The 26,822-nt window shown below is 41.7% G+C and overlaps 1 protein-coding gene across 1 annotated transcript in view; it reads left to right on the top strand.

Moving 5' to 3' along the window:
• The window catches only part of trrap (transformation/transcription domain-associated protein), a 96,746-nt gene that overhangs the window by 34,542 nt on the left and 35,382 nt on the right, over positions 1–26,822 (top strand). Inside the window, exons 39-58 of the mRNA XM_028566965.1 lie at positions 225–431; positions 3,425–3,583; positions 4,032–4,175; positions 5,455–5,565; positions 6,543–6,689; positions 8,488–8,701; positions 8,956–9,084; positions 9,946–10,095; positions 11,341–11,540; positions 11,961–12,082; positions 13,740–13,953; positions 14,172–14,351; positions 14,485–14,631; positions 15,569–15,688; positions 18,688–18,975; positions 19,440–19,577; positions 19,906–20,018; positions 20,824–20,959; positions 23,586–23,777; positions 26,196–26,391. Coding sequence (XP_028422766.1) covers positions 225–431; positions 3,425–3,583; positions 4,032–4,175; positions 5,455–5,565; positions 6,543–6,689; positions 8,488–8,701; positions 8,956–9,084; positions 9,946–10,095; positions 11,341–11,540; positions 11,961–12,082; positions 13,740–13,953; positions 14,172–14,351; positions 14,485–14,631; positions 15,569–15,688; positions 18,688–18,975; positions 19,440–19,577; positions 19,906–20,018; positions 20,824–20,959; positions 23,586–23,777; positions 26,196–26,391 — 3,307 coding nt within the window. The remainder of the gene's footprint in view (positions 1–224; positions 432–3,424; positions 3,584–4,031; positions 4,176–5,454; positions 5,566–6,542; positions 6,690–8,487; positions 8,702–8,955; positions 9,085–9,945; positions 10,096–11,340; positions 11,541–11,960; positions 12,083–13,739; positions 13,954–14,171; positions 14,352–14,484; positions 14,632–15,568; positions 15,689–18,687; positions 18,976–19,439; positions 19,578–19,905; positions 20,019–20,823; positions 20,960–23,585; positions 23,778–26,195; positions 26,392–26,822) is intronic.

Raw genomic sequence — 26,822 nt, forward strand, 5'->3', positions numbered from 1 at the left:
TCTTGTTTTGTCCACAACTCAGATATTCAGTTAATTGTCATAGAGGAGTGAAGAAACTAGAACATATTCACATTCAAGAAGCTGAAATTGGATAACTTTTTTTTTTTTTTTAATTTCATTAAAAATGACTCAAACCGATTATCAAAATAGTAAACAATTAATTTTTCAGAACTAATCAACTAATCTTTGCAGCTGTAATCAAAAGTTACATTTTCTTTGTAAAGGTCTTCCACAGCCTGCTGAAGGCCCACACCATGGAGGCCCGGGCCATCGTACGGCAGGCCATGGCCATCCTGACCCCAGCTGTTCCCGCCCGCATGGAGGACGGCCACCAGATGTTGACCCACTGGACTCGCAAAATCATTGTGGAGGAGGGACACACTGTACCACAGCTGGTCCACATACTACATCTCATTGTGCAGCACTTCAGGGTGAGCCGATATAAAAGAACACGTTACAGTTTGTCAATAGTGCACCACCTTCTGTCAGCCCATCACTTTTGGATGTATTGATTCCCACCATACTCCGGGCCGGGTGGGGCAAACTGAACAGTCAACACAAATCTGTTTTCTGTCTCAGTATGTTCAATACTCATGAGGGATTTGTCTGAACACTTTGGGGTAATTTACATTCTGTGGGATTCATCCCAATTTAGACCACACTTTGTAATACCTTTTTTAATGATTGACTAGCGACTATCACTATCTTATACTTTACATGTTATGGTAATACTACGGTTAGCTGCCACCGCATGGAGTGAGAGGGCAGCTGCCACTGTAAATCCACGGCAGTTTGTTGCTGCTGCCAGCTCCCTGCTCAGTGTGGCTTCAGCAACTGCGGTGAACCACATGGGGGGGAAAAACAGTTGAAGCTATTTTTACTGATTATCTGAGTGCCCTGAATTAAATGATGCCTCTTAACCAGTCCTAATGGGAATTCAGCATCATCATTAAAAGTTGGATTATCTTGAATGACCCAATTTATAGTTTTTATAATACTAGTTGACTTACTGAATTTGAGTTTCGTATTGACAGTTGACTTGACAACAGTGCTGTGCCCTGTAGGGCTGTGTATTGGCAAGAATCTGGCAATACAATACATATCACAATACATGGGTCACAATTCAATATATTGCAATATATTTCGATACTGTGCGTAATGTGAAATATTGGGATTTTTTTAAAGTATAATTTTAGAAAAATAATATTTAAAAAAAGACTGCATAAAAGTCAAAGAAGTTTACTTTAGGTAAACAATTCAGTACACAGAAAATCAAACTGCCAGTTTGGGATTGTGGTTCACAGGTTCTTAGTGAGCAAATTTTTATATGCTAAAGTATGCCAAAGTTCAGCCATAGCTACATTGTTAGCTTCTAGCAAAAAGTCAGGCACTGCTAGGCACTGTTAGGCAAGGACACTAGTGGTGTGTCTCAGTATAGCCATCTAATGGTAGGGGAGTTTAAACACAACATAAACGTGAACCACTGTCTTACATTAATATTTTTGCACGTACACAAAAAAATAATTCAATACAGTATTGCAAAATAAAAATATTGCGATACTTAAGTGTATCGATTTTTTTCTTACACCCCTAGTGCCCTGTTGCCTCCTAGACAAAAGCTGGATCATTCATCACTGTGCAGTGGAGCTAATGGTAACCGCCTGCTGCCTTTAATCGCCTTAATGCAGATACAGTCCCAGGCACACCCTTCTCAGTGATGATCAGCAGAGTCAGAGGGCGCCTAGTCTGTTCACGAGTTAACACCAGCAAAGGATCATTGGCCTTTATGTTTGCCTTCCTCCTTAAACTTCAAAGACACTTTTTGCCCTTTCGCTCCATCAGCTGATATTCGCTGCCTCGCCGGTCAGAGAGCGACAGTCTCTTAGCAGACGACTGACAGTTTCCTCAGCTCAACTCTCTATCTCACTGACAGGCTGCACTCACTGGGCCAGATGACTAATCTAATGTAATCACATCAGCATAATTACGCTGGGGAGGAGATAATGACAGACAGATGAGAGACTTTGTGCGTGTGTTTGATTAAAAAAAAATAAAAAAAAATTGAGAGATTGTGTGCGTGTTTGTCTGTGTGCACACGTGATGGACAGGGCTTAGCCACTCTGTCATTAAGGGGCTGTGAAGCCCTGCTCTATCTACTATAATTACCCTCAAAGTGAGAAGCTTTAATATTCTTTGACACTGGCAACAGCCCTCAGATAGACATCTCATCTCTTGCTCTTTTGTCTGCGTGTTTGAGAGTCCCAGTTCAGTTTGCAATGAAGCTAAGTGACTCTTGAGTGTAACGCTTGAGAGTGTGAATTCTCGGGACTAAGTGTGTGTCATCATGTCCTTGAGACTAAGTGGGAATACGACTTTAGAGTTTGCCTCTCCTCACTCAGTGTCTCAAAGTGATTGAGCACCACGTTAAACTTTGCATGCGTCATAACCCCTAAATCTTAGTGAAGTATTTTCAGTGGGTACTGAAGCCAGGTGCCAGTATGGCTAACGACTGAATGACAATGCAGATTACAGTGCATCATTTCGGTGTCACTTAAATGCCTGCCTCGGAAACCTCTAATTTTTAGGCATTTAGACAAACTGTCTTCTTGGGATAGCTTAAGTTTGGTTGTAGGGGAAGAATTGCACAATAACTCCCTCTCACAATTGCTTTTGGATGGTTGCTAAGGCAATGAAAGCCAGTCTCAACTATATGTGATACTACTGGCAATACCAAGTCCATTTAACATGAAGCTCAGGGAAGGCAGAGGTTCTCCTCGTCTGTCCTGGATGCTCTTGAGAACAATTATTTTTCATGATTCCATAATTCACTTATCATTTTTTTAATATCACTGAAATTCATGCTGCAGTGTATCTTTGTGTTTGGGGTCGCCCTCTGGTAGGCATGCAGGTGGGAAGGATTATTGTTTTTTTGATGGCCTCACAAAGATGTTTTTTTTTTTTTTTTTTTTTTGCATAACCGCTTATAATCTTGCAAAATGTATCAATCCTTTCCCACTCTTCCATACCTGGATTCTGCATCAGGTTTTTGAAGAGTGGAGGCTCAAGTTGTGTGTTAAGTAAAGAAGGAAAAAAACAAACAAGCTACAATAGCATTATATGCTGACGTTTGGGTTCCTTAAGTACTGCTCTGTCATCTGTTCAGCCTTGCTGGCTATTATTGCTCATCTATACTTCCTCAGTTTCTTTTGAACTCTGCTATTGGCATCAGTGACCACCTGCCTTTGGTGCTTTAGGAAAAGAAAATGCAGTCCAGGCCTACCTGACACTTTGTGTTTAGAATACCAAATATGAAAGCGTTTCACAAACTAAATATTCAGTATGTTGGATCACCAGTTAATTCTTTTTATATTATATTAGATTGATTTTATTTCTTAATTTTTTAATTACTGCTGTCTTTTTCCAGGTGTACTACCCTGTGCGCCACCACCTGGTGCAGCACATGATCAGTGCAATGCAGCGTCTGGGCTTCACCCCCAGTGTGACCATAGAGCAAAGGAAACTGGCTGTGGACCTGGCCGAGGTGGTAATCAAATGGGAGTTACAGAGGATCAAAGACCAGCAGGTGTGTTCACGACTTACACAATCGCAACAAAATCCAGGCAAAGAGTCTGTCTAAACTTCTTACAGTTTTTATTAACTCAAAAATCATATCAACCTTATTAGTTTGTGACTAACAACAGCAGTGTTGTGCCCATGTATGACGCCTTCTTGACATTATTGTGTGACCAAATGATGTCCTTCACTTCCCACAATGTTTTATTTTACACGTGGCTGATGCATTACTGCAGACTGGAGATGCTTATTATTTCACAAGAAAAGGTCATTTGTCATAGAGATTTAAAAATTTTCTGAGTCATATTCCATAAATACTCATGACTCATAATGTGGTCAGAAACCTTGATAAGATATACACATACGCTTCAATCTGTAAACTTTAATTATGTTAACGGATGGACTAATCTTCACCCCCATGCTCCTCTCTCCTCTCCTGTCTCTCTTTGGTGTGGCAGCCGGAGTCTGAGGCTGAAGTAGGGGCTGGCGGTGAAGGGACTAGCGCTGCTGCTGTGAAAAGAGGACTGTCTCTGGAAGCTGCTGCTGCTGCTGCTGGACAAGACGCCAAGAGGTTCCGCACAGCATCTGGAGCTGCCTCCGCGGTGAGCTTAATCCATCATCACTTAGTTACCAGTAGAATGTGGCTGTTAGTGACAGCTTCACGTGGCCAGTCATTTTAGCCAGGAATTGGCTATACAGTAGTTTATCTGTTACACCCTTAAAAATTAACAATTGCATCCTCTTACCTTTTAAAGTTCTTGCTGTCCCTGCAATTATCTGAATGATTGCTGAATGGTTTGAAAGATACTTTGATCAAACAGCCATATCACATCTGTCAGAGACAAAAGTTGCCAACAGGAGGTGACAGCACGGTTGTTGCCTTAATCCATTTTTCCTTACAATTGTATCGCAGCCTCACATCTGTTTAATCTTGAATGTTAATGTGTTGTGTGTAATGTTGTTATTGGAGTAGCAAAAACTAGGTGAGATGCCTTTTGTTCAAGTGCCTGTTGAAATTCCAAATCGAAGTTGTTGAATTACACTATGGTCAATCTCTGATACATATAAAGTTTATATATTTGCAGTTATACAATGACATTTCTCTTGAGGAATTTTGGTATGCTTAATGTTGAAAATTTCAACTCAACCATTTGTGCCTTCTGTTACTGATGATTCTAAAATAAATCAAAATAAAGTATTTTTTTCCCCCAAAAGTCAAGTGTGTGTATATATATATATATATATATATATATATATATATATATATATATATATATATATATATATATATATATATATATATATATGAGATACACATGATCTCTATAGAATAAGTACTCCTTTACCAAAATGGACATATTTCTTACTTTTATTTAAGGCAACCTAACCAAAATAGCAGCATTTTGACTGTCTCTGTCTCCAGACAACATCCTGCAGAGCAACTCAAATCATATTATGATGTTTTCTGTAAACCCTAGCAAAATTCTTAGTAGTTGCTGTCTTAATGATGGTGTAATTTCCAGCTTCTTTTACCTGATGTCAGGAGAAAATTACAATTGCATTTGTTTCTGCTTGGGACAAGGAAATGTTAATTGCACATAAAATTGCCTGCATCATTTTCAGAAAATCATAGGTGGAGCCTACTTGCAGACACAATCCTGACTTTGTGCATCCTCTTTGATATTCCCTCCTAACTAACGACTCTATGCAGCGTTTGCTGCTTTCACAGAGTTTTATTGTCAAGTCTGTTGAGTTTCTTAGCCACTGAAAATTTAAAATCTTCTTTGGTAATACAGTAATAATAATCTTTCTTTTCTCTGTGTTCAAACAAAAAAGATCTCCAATATTAATAAATGTAATGTTTGCATGTGTAATTTTCAGGTGTTTGGCCGCAGCCAGTCCATGCCAGGTACAGAGACCATGCTCACCAAGCCTGTCGAGAAACAACATACGGACACTGTGGTCAACTTCCTCATCAGGATTGCATGCCAGGTCGCACACACACACACACACACACACACACACACACACACACACTCACACACACACACACACACACACACACACACACACACACACACACACACACACCTACACACACACACACACACACACACACACACACACACACACACACACACACACACACACACTACACACACACACACACACCACACCCACACACACACACACACACACACACACCCCTACCACACACACACACACACACACACACCTACCTCACACACAGTTCTGCCATCCATAGTTCCTGCCAGGAAGGACACATCTACCCTAACCCCACTGTGGCGAAGGTAGGACACACCTGGTGGCTGTCCTAAACACACACAGTCCTTTATGTGTCTCCTCACACAGCTGTCCCTTGGTCTAGTGGCAGTGATGACCTCAGTTACAAGCTTGAAATAGACTGTTGAGATTTCACTCACCTTGACTTTTCCTACTTTCTTATTTGGGCCAAGCTCCATTTTCACTGTTCATCCAACCATCTCTGTTGAATATAACCCTCTGTATAACCACTGGAGATCACTCACTGTTCACTGAACAGTCTAAAGAAACATAATCTTCTCTTTGTATTCTACTCGATAACAGTGTATTGTGATACTAAATTGATCCCTGTAGAAAAACTTTATCTTTTCACAGCCCCCAGGGATTACCATTAACCAAAGAATACCACACCTATAGCGCATAGAGATTAATTTTCTTGCTCAAGGGTGCTTCTACAGGGTGGATGCTTGTGCAGGGCTTCCTGGTTGAAGGATGATCTCCTCCCTGGCTGTGCCACTGTGCTGAACTCAAGCTGCATGCATGAAATTACAATATATGGTGCCAGTCCTTGTCTCATCTTGCCCTGTGTGATTTCTCACTTCTCAGGACATCATTGTGGTATTGAAGATGAGGACTCACTTTGTCATTGATACTGATACGAATCTTCCTCCCCCTCTCCTGTCTAGGTGAACGACAGCACCAATGTGGCTGGGTCTCCGGGGGAGCTGCTGTCCCGTCGCTGTGTTAGCCTCATGAAGTCTGCCCTCAGGCCTGACATGTGGCCTCGCGCCGAGCTCAAGCTACAGTGGTTTGACAAGCTGCTTATGACAGTGGTAAGATGGCATATGCCTTCAGTCAGAGTGACTCAGTACGTCATTATGTACCTTATGAGGCAGCCTTTATGTTTCGTAAAGCCATATTCATGCGTGTGTTGATGACATTTTTGGTGCTAAGCTGTCGTTACTGCTGTGTTTCTGTGCTGCATTTCCCAGAGATCACTTGTCAATGACCTGTGATTGCTTTTCCTTGGATTTTCCATTGATGATGAGGATATTAACTTAAAGTGACACTCTTATCTTTTCTATTTTGGGATGGGGATTATTGCTGTTCTTATTTGAAGTGGCTCGTGCAAGTGAATGTCATCAACAATGTCTTAGGAAAACAAGTCTGAATAAAACCCCTCCAAGCAATAATCAACAAACGGTAAAGATTAACTAATGTGTCTCTGCTGGTCGCTCTCCCAGAGACTGCAGAAGTTTCCCTGTCTCTGCTAAAGCTCTGTCTTAGTGTTTTCTCCTACGCCTCCAAGTCCTTTGTCTGTTATCAGTAATGCATGAAGTGAGGCGCCAACCACCATAATGACAAAATAATGACAGTGGTGAAATAACAGGAGTCTATCCGGGTTGGCCTGTGCCTTCTTCTTCAACCCCCACCCCTTTCCATCCTAAGCTCCTCATCCTTGCCTTCTGTATCGCCCCACTGTGCATCTCCCCTTAGCCTTTCCTTCTGTCTTTTGCCACCACTTCCTCCTCTCATCCCTTCTTTTCTTTTCAGCTTCTTATTGTGGCCTCTCTTCTTTCTCTCTCTTTTTATCCATTGCTTCTCTCTTTCTCTACTCATCTCTCCGGTCTGATTCAGCGCCACTGTTGAGACAAGGTTATCGCCATGCACCGGAAATTGTCACGTACTTCCCTTTTGGGGGATCACTGCAACAGCCACTCCTTTCTCTACACACACACACACACACACACACACACACACACACACACACACACACACACACACACACACACACACACACACACACACACACACACTCACACTCACACTCACTGTCTGACAAACGAGGCTTTCTATCGTTCTTATGCAGATGCACATACACAGGCCCTTTCCCCTTGGGAGCATGCTCTACCTGCCTAGCCATCTTGCTCAGACTAATGAACAATGCTCTAAATCGGATTACTTTTTATCATCTCTTTGTACTGGCATGGCAGTGATTAAGAGTCAGGAGGAGTGGCGTGAGAGGGCAAATGAGGAGGGGTATGAGGAACAAAACATGCACACAATCAAACCCTCGTGCACATGCATGCATATGCCTTATCTGCATGGCTTCAGAGGCGAGGTCCCGTTCTGTTAATACATTGCCAAATCAATACTACCCTAATATCTACCAGGAGCCTTATCACAAGAGTCACCTTGTTCATTAGGCAAGATTAGTGCTATGGATCTGTCCCAGATTATCCTCTTGGTCCTGCCATCGTTGTAAACCTTGATTGCAATTTAGACAAAATTAGGACCCGATGTTGGCCATTGATCTTTGGTTTAGCAGCGATCACATTGCCTTGGTTCTTTTGTGTGAGAAATACCTCTGTGTGTAGAATATTGATTTCTGAGTTGTCGTAGAATTTGAATGGAATAAAAACCTGAATGATTAATGCTTCTACTGATGAATTTGCACTGTAGTTTTTCTTGCTTTGTTTTAGGGTTGTATCCTTATGTCTAAAAGATAGGTCTGGCTCTGTTGCTGACATGTATTAGGAAGCATAATGGTTGCTTAATATTTCTGTCTTTTGTAAGAAAGAATAAGAATGACACTTCCTGGTTTCTCTGTTTTCCACCGTGTCCTCTCAGGAGCAGACAGCACAGGCTAACATCTCTAACATCTGCACTGGACTGGAGATTCTCTGCTTCCTGCTGACAGTGCTGCAGTCCCCAGCCATCCTGGCCCATTTCAAACCCCTCCAGCGGGGCATTGCTGCATGCATGACCTGCGGCAACACCAAAGTCCTGCGGGCTGTCCATTCTCTCCTTTCTCGCCTCATGAGCATCTTCCCCACTGAGCCTAGTAAGTTGCCAGTATTCTAACTGCAGCAGGCCAGCTATTCTCAAACTCAGGAAAGCATTGCATGTCTGGAGTTCTCGGAGTAATTGGGAACTCCCTTCTGTGTTCTTTGAAGATGTGCCAAAATACATGGACCTTTGCTCTGTTGATTGATGCTTAAATTCTTAAGTTTGCTTTAGTCATGTGATAAAACTAAGGCATTGATTTAGCTTCTCAGCTTTTCTTTCTTTGAAGCAAACACTTTTCTCTCCCTCTAGGCACATCAACAGTGGCATCTAAGTATGAGGAATTGGAGTGTCTGTATGCTGCTGTGAGCAAGGTCATCTATGAAGGACTTACCAACTATGAAAAAGCCACAAGCAACACTAACCCCACACAGCTCTTCGGTAAGACCTTCAGCTCTCCACCTCTCCCTTTTTTCTTCTTCTCATGTATCCCTTTCTACCACCTTGTGCTCTGTTACTCTCACTTTGTTGCTCATAAACCTGTGTTTTTTTTTTAAACATGTTTCACACTCCCACTCCATCCCTACAGAACCAAGCTGCCTCAGTCACTTTTAGCAATTAAGCCAGTGAGTGGGTCGTTAAAATGCAAGCCGATGAGCCCTGCTGCTTGGGCTAACATCTGGTGTTTAAACGAAAGCCACAGTCCAGCGGGTCGGGAAAGGTTGTCTCGGGAAGGATTGCTGCTTTCGGCCGCCCTTCCTGTATGACCATTACTCTTATCCTCCCAGATGTCAGAGAGCATTAATAGAAAAGTCTTACATTAAAGCTTATTCCAAGGAGATTATTAGATTGTTCTTCTTTTATTTGAAATATCTAGTAGCGTTACAGATTAAGGGCCCTCAAGGTGACAAATGGCTATTGGAGAGCAGTACAAAGGTAATGCTATTTTATATGGTTTCCCAAAATGGCAGTTGTGGTCAATAAAACGCATTTGGTATCCTGCTGTCGCAGAGAGGTGGTGCTGAAGTGATGGGCAGTGACATTTGTCTCCACCCGAGGGAGCAGGAACAGAGAGGGACATTACTCATACCTATCCCTGCCTCTGTGACAAACCTTTGTTAGATTCCCTCAAAAAAAGAAAAAGCCAAGTCCTTATCATGCTGTGTGGCTGAACACAAACTGACTGCAGGTGTGTGTCTGTTACTTCGCCCCGCAGAGGTTGATGTTCTTGTCATATTATTGCATTTCCCACTTTTCCCCCCTCCCTTCATCCTCCTCTCTTCCCCTTCATTTGTCTTCCAGGAACACTGATGATCCTGAAGTCCGCCTGCAGTTACAATGCCAGCTACATCGACCGCCTCATCTCGGTGTTCATGCGCTCACTACAGAAGATGGTGCGGGAACACCTGAGCCCGCAGCAGGCCAACCCAGGGGTCACTGAAACCAGCACAGGTACATGCACATGACTTCAGTGGGAACATATGAGGAAGCCAAGCGCAGACATAACAGCCACACATATACAGTATACATTATATTACAACATAAAGAATATCACACACACACACACACACACACACACACACACACACACACACACACACACACACACTCTAGTATGTAATATAGCTTTGAATTGTGATTTTGATAAATAGATTCTGAGCATTCCCCCTGTTCTTGAGTCACCAGTTAGAGCTCAGATATCCCAGGTATCTCACCAGTGCCTGGCTCCATATAAAGAGCATATCAAAAGTTCTATATCAATGACCCCAGCTGTGTTCTCAATAGCTGTCTGTTGTGGTAGGGGGGTGATCCACTCTACAGAAAGTCTGGTTTCACAGCTCTGGTTCCCACCCTGTATTGTCTCCTAGTATTTCTCAGGATAAAGCAGACCGATGGTCACATTGTGCTGTAGTGCTATGGGTTTGAAAGAGTAGACATGGTTTGACGCGGAACCTCTTGACAACTTGCTTTGTACTATATGTTAGGCAGCAAGAGTAAAGAGTTTCACAAGTGTTAAGTGTTTTAGGTTGTTTAGCTTTCTCATGACAATGACAAAATTCATTGAGGTTCCATGTTCACTGACTTCTCGGAGCTTGGCTTTACCAGATTGGCTTCAGATGGGAGGTAATGGCTGAAAGATGCTATCAGTGCTTTCAATTGGCCCCTAATGACTATATCGGGGGAAACGGACATTTACCCTCCGCTAAACACAGTTAGAGTCACTAAGACAAAAGGCCATCTGACCAGCAAGGCTTTTGCCTCTAAGGATTGCAAATGTCTCGCTAATTAAATTAAACTTTATTGAATTACTTACATCCCGATTTGTATTGGAACTGTTTAGTTGTATTTTGGCTGCTATCTCTATTGAAAACATAAAAGTGCACGATTCACATTGTTCAAGACCAGCTTGACTCTTGAGAAAAAAAAGACACGCTGCGGGGCTTTATTTTCTGTTACAATTCTTACATAAATCCTATATGTTGGTTGCATACTTAGCTGATATTGAAGAAAGACTCACCTCAGCTGGTGTCTTTTTAAGCTTATTTATGGAAAACCATGCACAATAATTTATTCACAAATGTCAACAAATACTTTACATCAATAATAATACTAAAATGCCTCTCATATTTTGACCCTGTTTCTTGGTAGCTTGTTTGTCTCAGTTCTGCCTGACTGTTAATCTCTCTGTTCTCATAGTGACCAGTGAGCTGGTGATGCTGAGTCTTGACCTGGTGAAGACTCGACTGTCTGTCATGAGCATTGAAATGAGGAAGAACTTCATCCAAGTCATCCTCACTTCGCTGATTGAGAAGTCACCTGACCCCAAAATCCTCCGGGCTGTTGTCAAAATTGTTGAAGAGTGGGTGAAAAACAATTCTCCCATGGCTGCGAATCAGGTAAGAAGGAGGTTTTTCTCACAGTACAGATTGTTTGACTCTGAATCAATATTAATTTAGACAAAATATAATGTGTGCAAACAAATAGAAATGTGTGATTCAGCAGATCGTCGCATTGTTTCTTTGAATAGCAGATGTGACTGAAATGAATCAGCACAGTACATTTTAAAAGGTGTGAAACCTTTGGACAAACGACAAGCAAAGCACATTTTATAAACCCAGTAAGGTTAACACGAGAAGAATACCCACAGAGGTGTCTTTGGTGTTATTTCTTTAAGGACAGCACACAGTAAAAGGCTGAGCTGGACAGAGGGATGTGGTCACAGGAATAAATCCGAATAGATTATCTTTTTTTTTCTTCCCTCTTCTTTTTATCTCTCTTTTATAACAGACATCCCTCTTTTCCTCCTCCTTTTTTAGATGCCTAACATACGTGAGAAGTCCGTCTTGCTGGTGAAGATGATGACCTACATAGAGAAGCGTTTCCCCGATGAACTTGAGTTAAACGCCCAGTTCCTGGACCTCGTTAATTACGTCTACAGGTAATTACCACCATTCATCACATGGCCAAATGGCCGTGCTGCTGCCGCCATGCCGCCCTTGAATCCATCTTAAAAGGAGGGATGAAGGTCGGGAGGTTGAGGCGGGGAAAGACAAGAGAGGTTGGGTCGAGGAGCAGTAGAAAAAATAGAGACGAGGAGGAGGGGGTTTGAAGCAGGAGCAGTGTACCATCCATTCTTTTTTTTTTTTTTTTTTTTTTTTTAAAAGATCAAAGTAAGGATAGGGAATAATACATCATGGTAGATAAATGGAAATGGTTAGAGTCAGTTGGTGGTACATGGAAAAAGAGTAATTCATTATTAGAAATGAAAGCTGTAAATAGAGTAAAGGTGGAGAATAGCAGGGTGGCATTGTGTAGAAGGGATCAGAAAGACAGCTCATAGTGATAGAGATGGATAATGTGCCAGGATGTTTCACTGGGCTAAAGTAGTGTCAGGACTCAGCCAACTTCTGACAGGACACCCAGTAGGTGGGGGCCAGAGGGAAGAGACTGTCCTACTGCCCGCTATTCATCAAACCTGGCTCTCTTTGTCTTTCTGTCTTACCCACATACACATTTAATCAGCCAAATGTACCCTGTATCCCTCCACCCCATCTGCTCTTCATGTCAAAAGATTTAGAACAAGCAGTAAAGCCATGATGGACCGCACGTAATGATAATGGCATGATAAAGCAGCTGTGCCCGAACAATGTGTGATTATGAGAATGGCGCAAATAGGGGCAATACGCAGCTGGGGCAGCCTTGCCTTTGTTGTTCCTTTTATCCCACCTTCCCTGTCTCCTTCTGTTATGTGAATCATACCCATGAGGCCCATTTAGTGCAGCAGGATGATGTAGAAATGATGACATTTGTTATTTAAGTGTTTAATGCATAATGTTTGGTGCTTTACTAGCAGTGGAGTATCAACATCAAACATACTTAATTTCACAGAATATTTAGTTTTAACTGCCATCTCCTCAGTTCCACTTCAGTGATCCTCAGTATTGCACGGCACGGCCGTTTGAACGTACTGGGACCTTGCGTTTGAATGTTGCTATGAGATTACTTTTTGTGATTATAATATGTTCGCAATCTTACCTGCCTGGCCTGCCATATTTGTAACTCATCCATTAATCCCAAACAGGATTATATACTGCTAATTAGTAGTATGTGTAATAACTGTGTCTACAGTTGCACAGAAATACCAGAAAAAAATGAGCTGTAAATATAAATGACATTGTATTCTTTGGATTATTGTCTTAAGACATTAATACAAACGTAATTAGTAAAGAAACAAAAACATATTACATTGCTATGATAATTAATTTAAAAATGCAGTTAACAAAAGTAAAAGTCATACAAATATAAAGTCTCAAGCCTCCTCAAATTGCTGCAAAAATATCTTAGAGTTGTTTCAGTGATGATGGCTTCCAAAATGACCATAGAGTCAGCACATCTCTGATATACTCTCAACAAAAAATTAATGATACTCTTACTGCTTTGACTGCTTTCAGTAACAGCAGATGCTCTAAGTGGATAACATGTTTTATCATTAACAAAATGTCAGTCTTCTGCCTTCATGAATCATGCAAGTTCAATGGGTAAGAGCCAGCATGCAAGCTCTGTCAAATAAATGTTTTGTCCTTCACATTGTTCAGGGATGAGAGCCTTTCAGGAAGTGACATCACCTCCAAGTTGGAGCCAGCCTTCCTCTCGGGGCTCCGGTGCACTCAGCCACTGATCAGAGCAAAGTTCTTTGAGGTGTTTGACGCCTCCATGAAGCGCCGTGTCTATGAGAGGCTGCTCTACATCTGCTGCTCTCAGAACTGGGAGGCCATGGGCAGCCACTTCTGGATCAAACAGTGCATAGAGGTAAACAGCACTGCCTCTAACCTTTCAGTAGGCCTTTCAAGCCTTTTATCCAACATGGAAAAACTAATACATTTTTAATTCATAAAATGTTTGTTTTTTAGTTTAGTTTCGGCTACCCCCTTGTCACGCTGAAAGTTGTCATGTCACTTACTATCGCTAATCTTTGCGTTTTTCCCTTGGTTTTTGTGTGCGTGTTTGTGTGTGTATGTGCTTGTTAGCTGCTGCTGGCAGTGTGTGAGCGAAACACAATCATCGGCACCAGCTGCCAGGGATCCATGCTGCCTTCCATCACTAACGTCATCAACCTGGCTGACAGCCATGACCGCGCCGCCTTCGCCATGGCAACGCATGTCAAGCAGGAGCCGCGTGAGAGAGAGAACAGTGAGACCAAGGAGGAGGTGGGACACACACACACACACACACACACGCACACACACGTACGTACGTTACATACTGTGTTCCTGAGAAAAGATTAAAGCCTTGCTTCTTGCCTCTCCCAAAAGACAATTGTTTTCTCCTCTGCTCTGGCAGGATGTGGAGATAGACATAGAGTTAGCACCAGGTGACCAGACTGCCATCCCCAAGACTAAGGAGCAGGCTGAGAGAGATGCAGGCAACCAACTGCACATGCTGACAAACCGCCATGACAAGTTTCTAGACTCACTACGGGAGGTCAAGGTAAGTTTGGCCTTTCTGGAACCAGCACGTATTCTGTCCCACAGTGTACTGAGGGGCTGTTAAAACTGATTGGATTTTGACAAAGTTGGGGGAAATTATGTGTCTAAGCATTATGTTGAAGAATTGTTACCCAGGGGCTACTACTAGCAATATTATAGAGAATGTTTGAGATATTTAATTTCATCTTATATTTAAAACATTTTCCCTCTTCTAACCTGTGTAGAGTTGTTCGTGATCCAGATCCCTGCTGATTTTTATTTTAGCAATAAAATGAGACACCGATTTTGGACATGGAACATCAGTCGAATACAATTAACCAGTGTTGTAATACTCAAGATCGGTCTCAGTCTCAAGACCAATTTTTGAAGGTCTTGGTCTCGTCTCAGAATCGACCGCATTTTTACCTGGTCTTGTCTCGGTTTCGAAGAAAGAGGACTCTGGATTTTATTTTAAGAGCGGTCAAGACCAAAACTGCAGGGATTTCGCTAAATTGCCTGTTGGCATTGTCTGATTTATGCTTATGTGTTAAAACTTGTAAATGCAACCAATAACTTGACTCATGTCTAATTTGAAATGTATTGCCGTAAAAAAACCCTCTCCCTGCCCCCCTTTACACACACTCCCAAGAAAGTGAATGCAGTAGACAGGAGAAGAAGCTCTGCCTGTCTAACACAAATCTGGTCTTGGGTCTTGACTCGGTGTCGCCCTGCCTTGGTCTTGACTTGGTCTCAATCCCTCAAAGTCGCGGTCTTGTCTCAGTCTCAAAACACTCTGGTCTTGGTAATGACTTGGTCTCGGTTTAGGTTGTCTTGACTACAACACTGCAGTTAACCACCCAGTAGGATAGTAAATCAGCAGTACTCTCCTGGAGACAAGGATTCTGAACCCTTGCCTTGCTGAGTCAGAAGCTGTCATTTTTTTCTCTGCTCTGTGTTAGACGGGGGCACTTCTGAACGCTCTTGTCCAGCTTTGTCACATCTCCACACCGCTGGCTGAGAAGACCTGGGTTCAGCTCTTCCCTCGCCTCTGGAAGATCCTCTCTGACAGGCAGCAGCATGTGAGTACAACATTAACTTAGTTAAGAAGTACAGAGCTAAGTAACTTCAGTTGTATACACAGTATATTTTAGTATTGCTCGGAGTACAGTAAAAGTATGCTGATGGTTGAGGTTATATGTGTAACCAAGCCATCATATTTTTAAATGTTGTGAATATTAAATAAGAGAAAGAAATGCACTTGCCGGAGGATGTTTTAAGCATCGGCAACAACAGAATGTCCATCCAGTTTTTTGGGGAAACATTTGATGTAATTTTGCATGTTAGGTATTGCTAAAATATTTTACATTTGCATGCCATACAGTATTAAAGTGATATCAATACTTGGTAAAATCTAAAATGTGTCCCTTGGTTGGCAAATGACTCTCTTTCAGAATCTAAATCATAAAGACAGACGCACGCGTACGTCTTCTCACTACCCCAAGTATTTTTGACTTGCACATTGCCTGTTAGTTCTCACTGTGTACATCCATCCACTCCATATATTCTTTTCTGTATCTTATCAATGACGCAAGCAGACATTAACTCTGACCTTGGCCCTCCCATTACTGTTTCAAAACGTGCAATTCCATTTAATGAGGACAGATTCATTCATGCTAAATATGGAAACCAGACAGCAGAGGGAGGAAAGCTGTAATGAGTTTAACGAACCAGATGCATATAGAGTATTTTTAGAGTTTTTGAAAGGCCTTGATTTTAAGTGATTGAGCTCCTAAACATCTAAAAGATACAGTCAATAAAAATATGGCTTCAAAATGATGATATTTTCTTTTTTGTGACAGGCATGAAGTCACAAATATGTCACATATGGTTATTCTGATGCCTGCCTCAGCTCTGCGTTCAATGTCCGTATTACACCATATCAATTACTGGTGCTGAGGGGATTATTACATGGGAATGATATAAAAGTGCATTTTTTCTACAGAAGGAATTTGATGACATATTGGCCTTCTCCACCACCAGCCTAATTAAAGTGACCATCAAGGCATTAATTATTCCATGCTGTCAACAGGCAGCTGAAATTATATTCAATACCAATGCATCATTTATTTCTGAGTGTGTGTCAGTCATGATTATCAGAGCACTAACTCTGCAGTCACACACAGTCTATTCTGTCTGAATGTGGCCGTTCTGAGGGGCTCTATTATATATATGAGTGGCCATGTGCACTTTTTTTTAATTTTTGCATTACCTTATAATAAAATTACAAGTGTTAAATAGGCTGCATTATTTGAAAATGAGTGACTAGGGCTGGGCATTGTTCAAAATCTCACGATCCGGTGCCAATTTTGATACCTCAGTTTGGATGCTGGTTCCTTAACCATACTTTTTTCTAGAGGTCGACCGATAGTGGATTTTACCGATAGCTAGGTTGGGCCGTATTTGCCGATAACCGATTAATCAACCGATAGTATTTAGAATTGATACACCCACAGCAATGCTACACAAATATGTGTGTTGTCTAAAACAGTTCTTATTTGGAGTCATCCAGTGCAAAAATAAACATAATGAGCAGTATAATTCATATAAAGGACAAACTATTTACATTTCTTCAAAAAAGGCCCAAATCTCACAACAGTGACGCCATTCTTCTCTGTAGAACGATTTAGAACGGTAACAGACGATCTCTGACCTGGAGGGATCTATCTTTCCCACTATATACTCTCTGTTCTCGCTTGGATGCCCATATAAGGCGTAATTTGTGTGACGGACCTGCCTTCCCATTGGTTGAAAACATAAACAAAGGCATCATGGGAGATTCCCTTGTCGGTAGCACGGAGTTAGCTGCAGAAATGACCGAGTGGATAAATCTTGGATGTAACAGTTTGGATTTAATGCTCAACAACCCCCGAAAAAAGGCACAAGTTCCAGGCTGGATAGAAAATCACCTGTAAAGGCTAGAAAGACACCAAAGACTCTCCCGTGACGGCTAATTCGTTAGCTTTTAGCTGCAGCAATCCGTAAGTCTCTACGTTTAACTGTTATTAAATTATCTAAATATGAATCAGAGGTGCCGTTTGGGATCGTGGACGATCCATTTGGGTTGGACTTGCGTTTATTTTTGTCAGCGTTTTAACCGCTTGAGGTAAGTTAGCCTACTACTAATGTTTAGCGTCATCTCAGCCTCGAAAGCAAACAAAGATAAGGCATCAGTGATAGTTTTTATTTCGCCTCTAGAGGCCGCTATTGTAATGCATGATGCCAGCAGACCCTTTTCAGCTCTCGCGTACTGTGTAATGAATGACAGCCGCTCAAGCAACGGACGCGACCAGAAAAAACTATCGGTATGGATTTTTGCTGATAACAATAGTTCCACCAATCAACTATCAGTGCCGATTAATCGGCAAAACCGATGAATCGGTCAACCTCTACTTTTTTCGGTACCATATGTTTTAAAATCCATTTCAACATCAACAAAAATACATATTATAAATAATAAATAAACAAACAAATGACATTGTATACAGGCTAATATTGAACTAACTAAAATGCAAAGGACTGTAAACAACAAAGACTTTTCAGTGCATACTGCATAATGACGCGTTTAGACCCGAAATTTGGCACCGAAAGATAAATAATTTTTTGATACTCAATATATTTTTTCCGGTGCCATAGAAGTATCGACATTCGGTGCCCAGCCCTAACTATGACTGGGTTAAATGGTTGTAATCACTTGCATCATTTTCTAACATTGACTATATGTACATAAATATATGTATATAAAATACAAACAGTTCAAAAGATCTCATGTGGCTCCAGCGACATTTTGGTCATTTTTCTTCTTCTACATACAATTTTTCATTTGTCCCTTCCCAGTCATCTTACCTGTTTTCTCTTCCCTCTCTTTACCTTTTTCCTAACAGCTCTCTGTTACTGGAAAACAGCATCATGTTGCATCCCATACATGCAACAGAATGCCTTTATCAATATGCTATATCAGTGCACTGCTGCTTAAGTGAAACTGGGTAGTTGATGTGCTGTCTCTCTCTCCCCTCTCCAGGCTTTGTCAGGAGAAATGAGTCCTTTCCTGTGCAGTGGCAGCCACCAGGCCCAGAGGGACTGTCAGCCCAGTGCCCTAAACTGCTTTGTTGAGGCCATGTCCCAGTGTGTGCCTCCTATTCCCATCCGCCCCTGTGTGCTGAAGTACTTGGGCAAGACACACAACCTCTGGCTACGCTCCACTCTAATGCTGGAGCAGCAGGCCTTTGAAAAGGGCCTCAGCCTGCACAGCAAACCCAAGCAGAGCACAGAGTTCTATGAGCAGGAGAGCATCACACCACCTCAACAGGTAATGCATTTTGATAAAAGCTTAGAGTTGGCCATATTAGCTTTTGTATGACCCTCAAATACTTTTTTATTTTGGCTACTTTCCACTTATATATTAATAACTTGACAATGGACAATCGTAACACAATGTAGTGTTACTACCTCCAGGACTTTATTTCTCGGGAAAGCAGTCACAAAATAGATCATAATGTGACACCTTAGTCCGAAAGACAAAAGATAGCAGCCATCTTTTAAAAGTGCTACTGTGTTTTATTTATTTATCCTTCTTTTCAACAGTGGAGGATCCAGAGATATATTTGTCACATGTGTGTTGCAGCCTCATATTTAAAGTTGGAAAATCTGCATCTTATCCTGTTTTGAAATAAACCCATTAGCAAAGCTGCTCTCATTCAATTTACAATTTGATAACTGGAAATGTTTCAATTTGTTCTGCTGCCATTCACATTTTTTTCTACTTGTCTATAGGAGATTTTGGACTCCCTAGCAGAGCTCTACTCTCTGCTCCAAGAGGAGGACATGTGGGCCGGCTTGTGGCAGAAGAGGTGCAAGTTCCCTGAGACCGCCACAGCCATTGCCTACGAGCAGCATGGTTTCTTTGAACAGGTGAGAGAAAGCTTGAAAGGAAACCACTGGCCGCTTTAAAATGAATGTATGATCTTACTTAGTATACACGGTTGCCAGTTTATTGGGTTCAACCTACAAATAAGTAGGTTCAACCTCCTTGAATGTGTTATTTAAGTTTATGGGCTGTAATTTGTGGTGCTGTTAAATTATATTGCATCTTGCTGAGAGGTGTTTCTAATCTAATGTGCACCCCATTTATATCAATAAGGATAGGACAAAATGTTGCATCAACGCAGGCATGTTGGGCTGATAATCATTTTATTAGCCTCAAAAAGCTTGTTATAAAATCTGTCATGTGTCTGTTTAGGCCCAAGAGAGCTATGAGAAAGCAATGGAGAAGGCTAGAAAAGAGCACGAGAGGAGCAACGTCTCGCCAGCCATCTTCCCCGAGTACCAGCTCTGGGAGGACCACTGGATACGGTAAGATTTCTGGATCCCAGAGGGCAGTCTTGTGTTACACATCAAGAGAGTCAGCAGAGCACAAAACCTTAGTGGATTTTCACTTTAATACCTTCAAATATTAATACATTCATATATATTGTGCACCATTCATTGTTCAAACCAGATAACATTAATTCTATTCATCACATGAGTCATACAGCAGGGTATCCAGACAGCATTTGAAGAATATAATGAACAAACTGAATTTCTGTACAATATGTTTCCTTTATTAACCTGCAGGCCTAACTTTACTTTGTGTTCCTATATGGATGTGGCATTGGTGCTGTTGCTGGGAAAATATGTATCTGTTAATCTTTGTGATATGTGTGAATTAAATGGCTTCTTAATAACTTGCCACAGTCTATGATGACCACAATGCCTCCCTGCAGAAACAAATGACTCTCCCAGTAGTAGGCCTGCCTGTTAAAAACCCATTATTGTTATTTTACATAGAGTCCAATGTTAAGTGTATTTTACCATGCAAATAAGTAAAAAAATTAAAAGAAGACACACAGATATATGTGTGAGACTAAGAAACCGCAAGGGGCCTATGCAAATATGATTTTCTTTTTTTTAAAGCCAAAATGATAACCTGTGAATTTTTAGCCAGGCAAACCTCCCACAGTGACCGCTCCAAATGCATGCACGCGCTGTGAATTGGACTAACAAAAAGGTTGCATTTTACCGCTAAAATGTTGTTGAGCTTAGCTGTAGCACATTTAAAAGCATCCATCCTTTTTAATGTTGCCTAAACTTTTCATCTCCCTTGTCTTCATTATTCCAGCTGTTCTAAGGAATTGAACCAGTGGGAACCTCTGACAGAATACGGCCAATCTAAAGGCCACTCAAACCCTTATCTCATGCTCGAGTGTGCTTGGAGGGTTTCCAATTGGGCTGCCATGAAGGAGGCTCTGGTACAGGTGAGGAGTACGCAGTCCCCATGTAGAAATGTATTCATGTATGGATTTCAACACACAATCTGCACGCAGGAGTGCTCTCACTGTCTCCCAAAGGTTGCAATAACCTTGAACAGTTTTGACAGAAAAAAGAAACTACAACCACAAATTCTCGCTAACACAATCACAGACGCAATGGAGCCTCGAGACTTGAACCCAGTGAACCAGAGACTTAACTTTTTTTCCATTTTATTCTTGGTTTCCTGGTACAGTGCTGTATATTAGGCACAGGCCTTGTGTCAGTGTAAAGTAACTTGATATTGGGACCGTCCGGTCCCTGCACAACCCCTCACCCCCGGGGAGAAAGAGAGAGCCGGCCTTAAAGCTGTGGAAATGCAGTTCAGCTGTTTGCTCTGTTAATTTATTGGCTTCATGTTTCCTAAAACAAAGTGTAGACTGGTGGCGAGCGCGTGATAGTACCTGACACATAACAAATACTCCTGCTTTCCTCTTTCAAGGAGACTTGGAACCGATCCATTGAGCCGGTCTGTCCTAAGGTGACACCTAATTAAATAGTCTGGATGGCAGCACCAACTCCGCTATATCCCTACCTCCGTGTTTCATTCCTTCCTTCCTCAGTGTACCCATTTCTCTCTCTTTTGTCTCCTACTTCTCCAACTTATCTTCTTTACTTGGTTTTCTTTTTGTTATTACTGCAATTTCTACTTGCACCTCCATGTCTTCATCCCTCGCTCTGCAGCATTGGTTTTAGTGGCTAATATTTACGACAGCTGTGTGTGTGAATAATTACCCCGGCATCTGCTGCAGGGTGATTTGTTTTACGGTGGAGGAGACGAGCAAGGCTTTGAGTTGCCTGCCTGCCCACCGCTCACCAGCTCAGAGGCAAAGTCCAAATGTCCCCACTTTCAATTAAAGCTGGCTCTTGATAAGGGCGGCCCTGTCTCCAGGATATTCATCAAGCGTCTTCCCTGATAAGTGCGCTCTGACCCATCACTGTAATTTTCTCGAACATTTGAAGAGTATACACAAATTCACACCTATGCTTTCTCATTCTCTTTTCTTCTCGCATTCTGTATTTCTCTCACTCACTTAATAAGAAATAAACACACAACCGCAAAACCACAGGTTTGACGTAGCAGGCTCCCCTGGGCTATTGTTTGTTTAGTGTTAATAGACTCAGCGTTATAATCAATAGCCTTTTCCTGTACTTCGCCTCCGTCTCTGACTCGTCAGGTTGATTAGTCATTAGTACAAAAGTCCTGCTGAAACCATTCAGAAAATAAATTGCAGTACAGTATTGTTGTGTGTTTGTATTAAATTATGCAAGGAAAGTGTCATAGCCCCTTACTCCTTGGATGTTTTCATTTAATTAAAACTGCCACACTCAATGCTGTGGGAAAAAAATCATACGGAAAAACCTAAACACACGCAGGAAAACAGCACGCCATCTGCTTGAGAGCATGTCACCAATTCCACATTTATTTAGGTGTTTATTCTTAACCTTTTTTAGCTGCAACTAACAGCTACTGTTGGTCAGTCCGCTGTTTGCAAAAATATACATTTTTGTTGTACTTAAGAGCAAAGGGAATAAAGACAAAATAAAAAATTCTATATTACCTTAAACAAGATATTCGTTGAGGAGATTGGCCGTCTTCTCAAAATGTAATCTTCTCAGCATTTGACCTTGTGTGCTACCAGTGTGGATTTTGCGGGAAAACTGATTGCTTTACAACATAAAAGATGAAGCTGTTTTCCAGCGCGAACACAAGTGAAGCTTGATTTTTTTTCGAGACTGCAGATGGTAGAATAAGTAAAAGACTGGTGAAAGAAACAAATTACAGCACATTTATCCTCTTCAGATGAATGCAAACTTGCATTTACAACAGCAGCATACTTTGAATCATCTTGATATGTGGCGGAACATTTGAGAACGACAGATATTCAAACCCCTGCTGTTGTGAGACTGAGCCTCCACCATGATCTCATCTTTTTATTGTAGTTATACCAAGGTATACAAATTAATTTGACAGTTGTATGTTGATCTTTAAAAATGTTTGTCATTGCCAACCTATTATAGCCTGGGTAAACCCTGACGAACTTCAGGCAAATTTCAGATTTGCTCTGCAAGTCAGTCTGGCGAAGAGCCCATTCAAACCCATTTCCAGTGTCCCCAAAATCGAGGCACCAATCACAACCGCTGAGGCGGGCTTTACACCAGTCACAACCGTTGAGGCGGGCTTTACGCGACGATGATAGCACAGTGACTGCGAGCAGCTTTTTGTTTACATTCAACATGACTGCTACCGAAACGCAGCGTCACCCGGATCGTTGGTCTGATTGGTTGAAGGGCTATCCAATTGCGCCCAGAGGCATTTGAGCAGCGTCCGTTGGTGACGCCCCTTTGGAAATGAACTGTCAATGAACCTTTCCCGGACCCATTCTCAGTTACAACTGAGAAGGGTCTGGTGTCAGCCAGGCTAAACCTATTATCCTTTCAGAACAAATATTATTATTATTATTATTATAAATACTTAACATATGTAGTCCTTTTTATTGTTAATAATTCAGTCTTCTGCTTAAATAAATACGTGTTGAAAAATGGACATTGACATTCTGTATGAATCTCCAGGTGGAGCTGAGCTGTCCTAAGGAGATGGCGTGGAAGGTGAACATGCACCGTGGCTACCTGGCCATCTGCCACCCAGAGGAGCAGCAGCTCAACTTCATAGAGCGGCTGGTGGAGATGGCCTCCAGCCTGGCCATCCGCGAGTGGAGGAGGTTGCCTCACATCGTCTCCCATGTGCACACGCCGCTGCTGCAGGTCAGTGCATAAAATGCATGGAGACTTTTTCCTGTTGAAATACTCCAGTTAGACTGACACGGCAGTCAGGAAGCCGGGATGCGTAGTCAAGGGAAGTCAGTTTATTGTGAAAAGCACTTGAAGAGATCCATTTCAAGAGATCATCAGTAGCCCTGAGACGTTGTTGAGTTAACGCTGACAAGGGCCTTTATCTATCTCTCTCTCACTCCATTTTGTAAAATTGAGATAGATGATTTTTTTAAAAACAACCTTAAAGCCTATTTGATTCCACTACGAGAGATTACAATAGACAGGGGCAAAGATGAAAAAGTAGAAGGAGAAAATTGAAAAAGGTAGAGAGCGAACAGAATGGGGGGGACATGGGGAAAAAGAGTCAGAGAGAAGAAGAGGAGGGAAGAGAGTTAGTTTAGAATGGCTGTAATTACTTCCCTGCCATCAGATACTATTTGATTAAATACCTGCAGCAGAATTACATTTACATGATGAATGGGACGGTCTGAATGAAGGTTAGAAATGGGCCATCAGCTGATATTAACAGATAATTGTGAAAAATATTGTATTGCCTAATTTATTTTGTTTTGGGAGATTTTACTTCAGAGCGGGGAAGGGTTAAGTCTTCAGCACAGCTCTGATTCACTACATTTATCTTTTCAAAATGGGTATTTGAATTGGGTGACTACGTTCTTTGTGTGTGCGTGTGCGTGCGTGCGTTTGTGCTTGTATATGTGCAGTCCAATTATTTACCCTAGCCAAGGGAAAACAAGCTATTTATTCCTCTAGCCAGTCAAGCGGGCTGTTGTAAATCTCCATTCCAAACTCTATATCTCACATTCACGACTCCATGAGCCTCGAAGAATAAGAAGCCCAGACTCTGCAAATACAGAACGGCTCAAATACCATTTGAATCAAGTTATCATCAAATCCCAGCTCTTAGCAGTGAGCGGCGATCAGTGGATTATCTTCCACACTATCGATTATGAGGGTTGGCATTAATATTGATTGATGAGTAGTTATAATGGAATTATTGATTATATGTTCACGGAGTGGCTTTGGGCCAATCAATGAGGCTCTTTTTCACAGAATGAGATAGAAGCCCTCACTTATCATTTTCCCATCTCCTTGTCCTTTTTTCTGTGCCATATAAGAGCAGATTAGCCATTGAAGTTATGTAGGAAGACATAATGATTTTTGCCCTCAAAATTATTTTGGTGGCGTAAAAGAAATATTGCTTGACTGTATCTCTAATGCAAAAATGTTTGCAATGTTTCTGACATTTTCACTATATGCAGGACCACAACTCTCATCTACTAATGTAATCTACCAAAGTGGCCTGAAAAGATGAAATACAAATTGAATTGTGTCAAATGTATAATGTGTATTAATGCTTTGCTACAAGAGGCTGTGAGAAGGCATTTCTTTTTTTGTCATAGTTAGGTTAGAGATGTTCAGGTATAGCTGTCTGTGGAGGTAAAGGTGTTTGGTCACGTTGATCCATCTCGTTTTGAGGCTTTCAGCCCCTGGGATTGTTGAGTATGAGTCTTAAGCCAGTGACCTAAAAGAGGACAGCCCTAGCATTGCATTTTGTCATCATATCCGTCAATACCCTAACCGTAACAGTCTTCTCTTTCTTATTTCATCTTTTATGTTTTTAAGTCTTGGTGCTTTTACCTTTTATAGTAATTTTTTCCATTAATGCAGCAGTCTAATGTCTTGCCATCCCCTTTGTTCTTGTTCTTTTCATCCATCGCCTGATCTTTGTTCCCACATCTACCACGCCATCATTCCACCTCTTAACTAAATGTCTTAACTGATCTACAAATCTACCTTTTAACCACTATTTTTCTGATTCTCCTTCTTTACATTTCTATTGATTAAAGTTGTTTAGGATTTTTAATGAAGTTCAGGTTCATTGTGCAGTACACCACACACTGAAGACAACAAGAAATAATGGGAGAGAGATGAGGCAGAAAGGCTAGATATTTTTAATGGCTCACTGTGCACAAAAGTGTGCCACATGTCAAAACACCCTAAAGCAAAGACGGAAAACAAACAATTGACATATCTTAAACTTGACCAGTCACTGATTGACAGCAGATGGACACCATGTGTGTAATGTAGTGCAAACTAAGCGGGACATTTGGCTAGCGGCATGCATTTGTTGAGATGTGTAGACAGAATATTAACACGATTAAGTGCAACTGGTACACTGTCTGGGCCAAATCTTTAAAGCAGGCCTGGGGACACAAGATGTTAACTGTAAACAAAAAAAGTTAGCGATTGGAAGCATGGGAAGCATTTGGCTGCTGCTATAGATCTGCCACCTTGCATGCATCTTAAAAGTTTAAAGTTGGAGTCAAAGAGCCAAGTGAGTGTGGTCAAGGTACTTGCTCATATTTTTACTTCTAATTTCCCCCCCAGGCGGCACAGCAAATCATTGAGCTGCAAGAAGCGGCCCAAATTAATGCAGGGCTTCAGCCAGCTAACCTGGGCCGAAACACCAGCCTCCACGACATGAAGACAGTGGTGAAAACGTGGAGGAACCGACTGCCCATCGTTTCTGATGATCTGTCCCACTGGAGCAGCATCTTCATGTGGCGCCAGCACCATTACCAAGGTACGACACACACTCTGACACGCCCAGTACTGCCTCTAAGCTCGAGACCAGTGATTTTGAAACACATGTTTATCTTGACATGTATGACTCTTCACACATAGTATGTGTATTACAGGATTCCGCTCTCATGCAGACACTCTCAGATTGCTGCTCAGGTTTCTGTTAGTTCCAGGAAGGTGTCTCCTTTAAAAGGCCACAAGTTGCAGAACCTCCTCAGGGTCTCTATACATTTCCAAATGTCAGCTTGCTAAAGCACTCTCTCTCTATCGCTGCAGGACACACACACACACACACACACACACACACACACACACACACACACACACACACACACACACACACACTCACACACATATTTATTTACCTTGCTCAGTGCTCTCTCCTGCAGTGACTTTGAAACCATTCAGAGAGGCAGCCACTGCAAAATGTGA

This window comes from Perca flavescens, chromosome 21 (genome assembly GCF_004354835.1).
Source record: "Perca flavescens isolate YP-PL-M2 chromosome 21, PFLA_1.0, whole genome shotgun sequence".
NCBI lineage: Eukaryota > Metazoa > Chordata > Actinopteri > Perciformes > Percidae > Perca > Perca flavescens.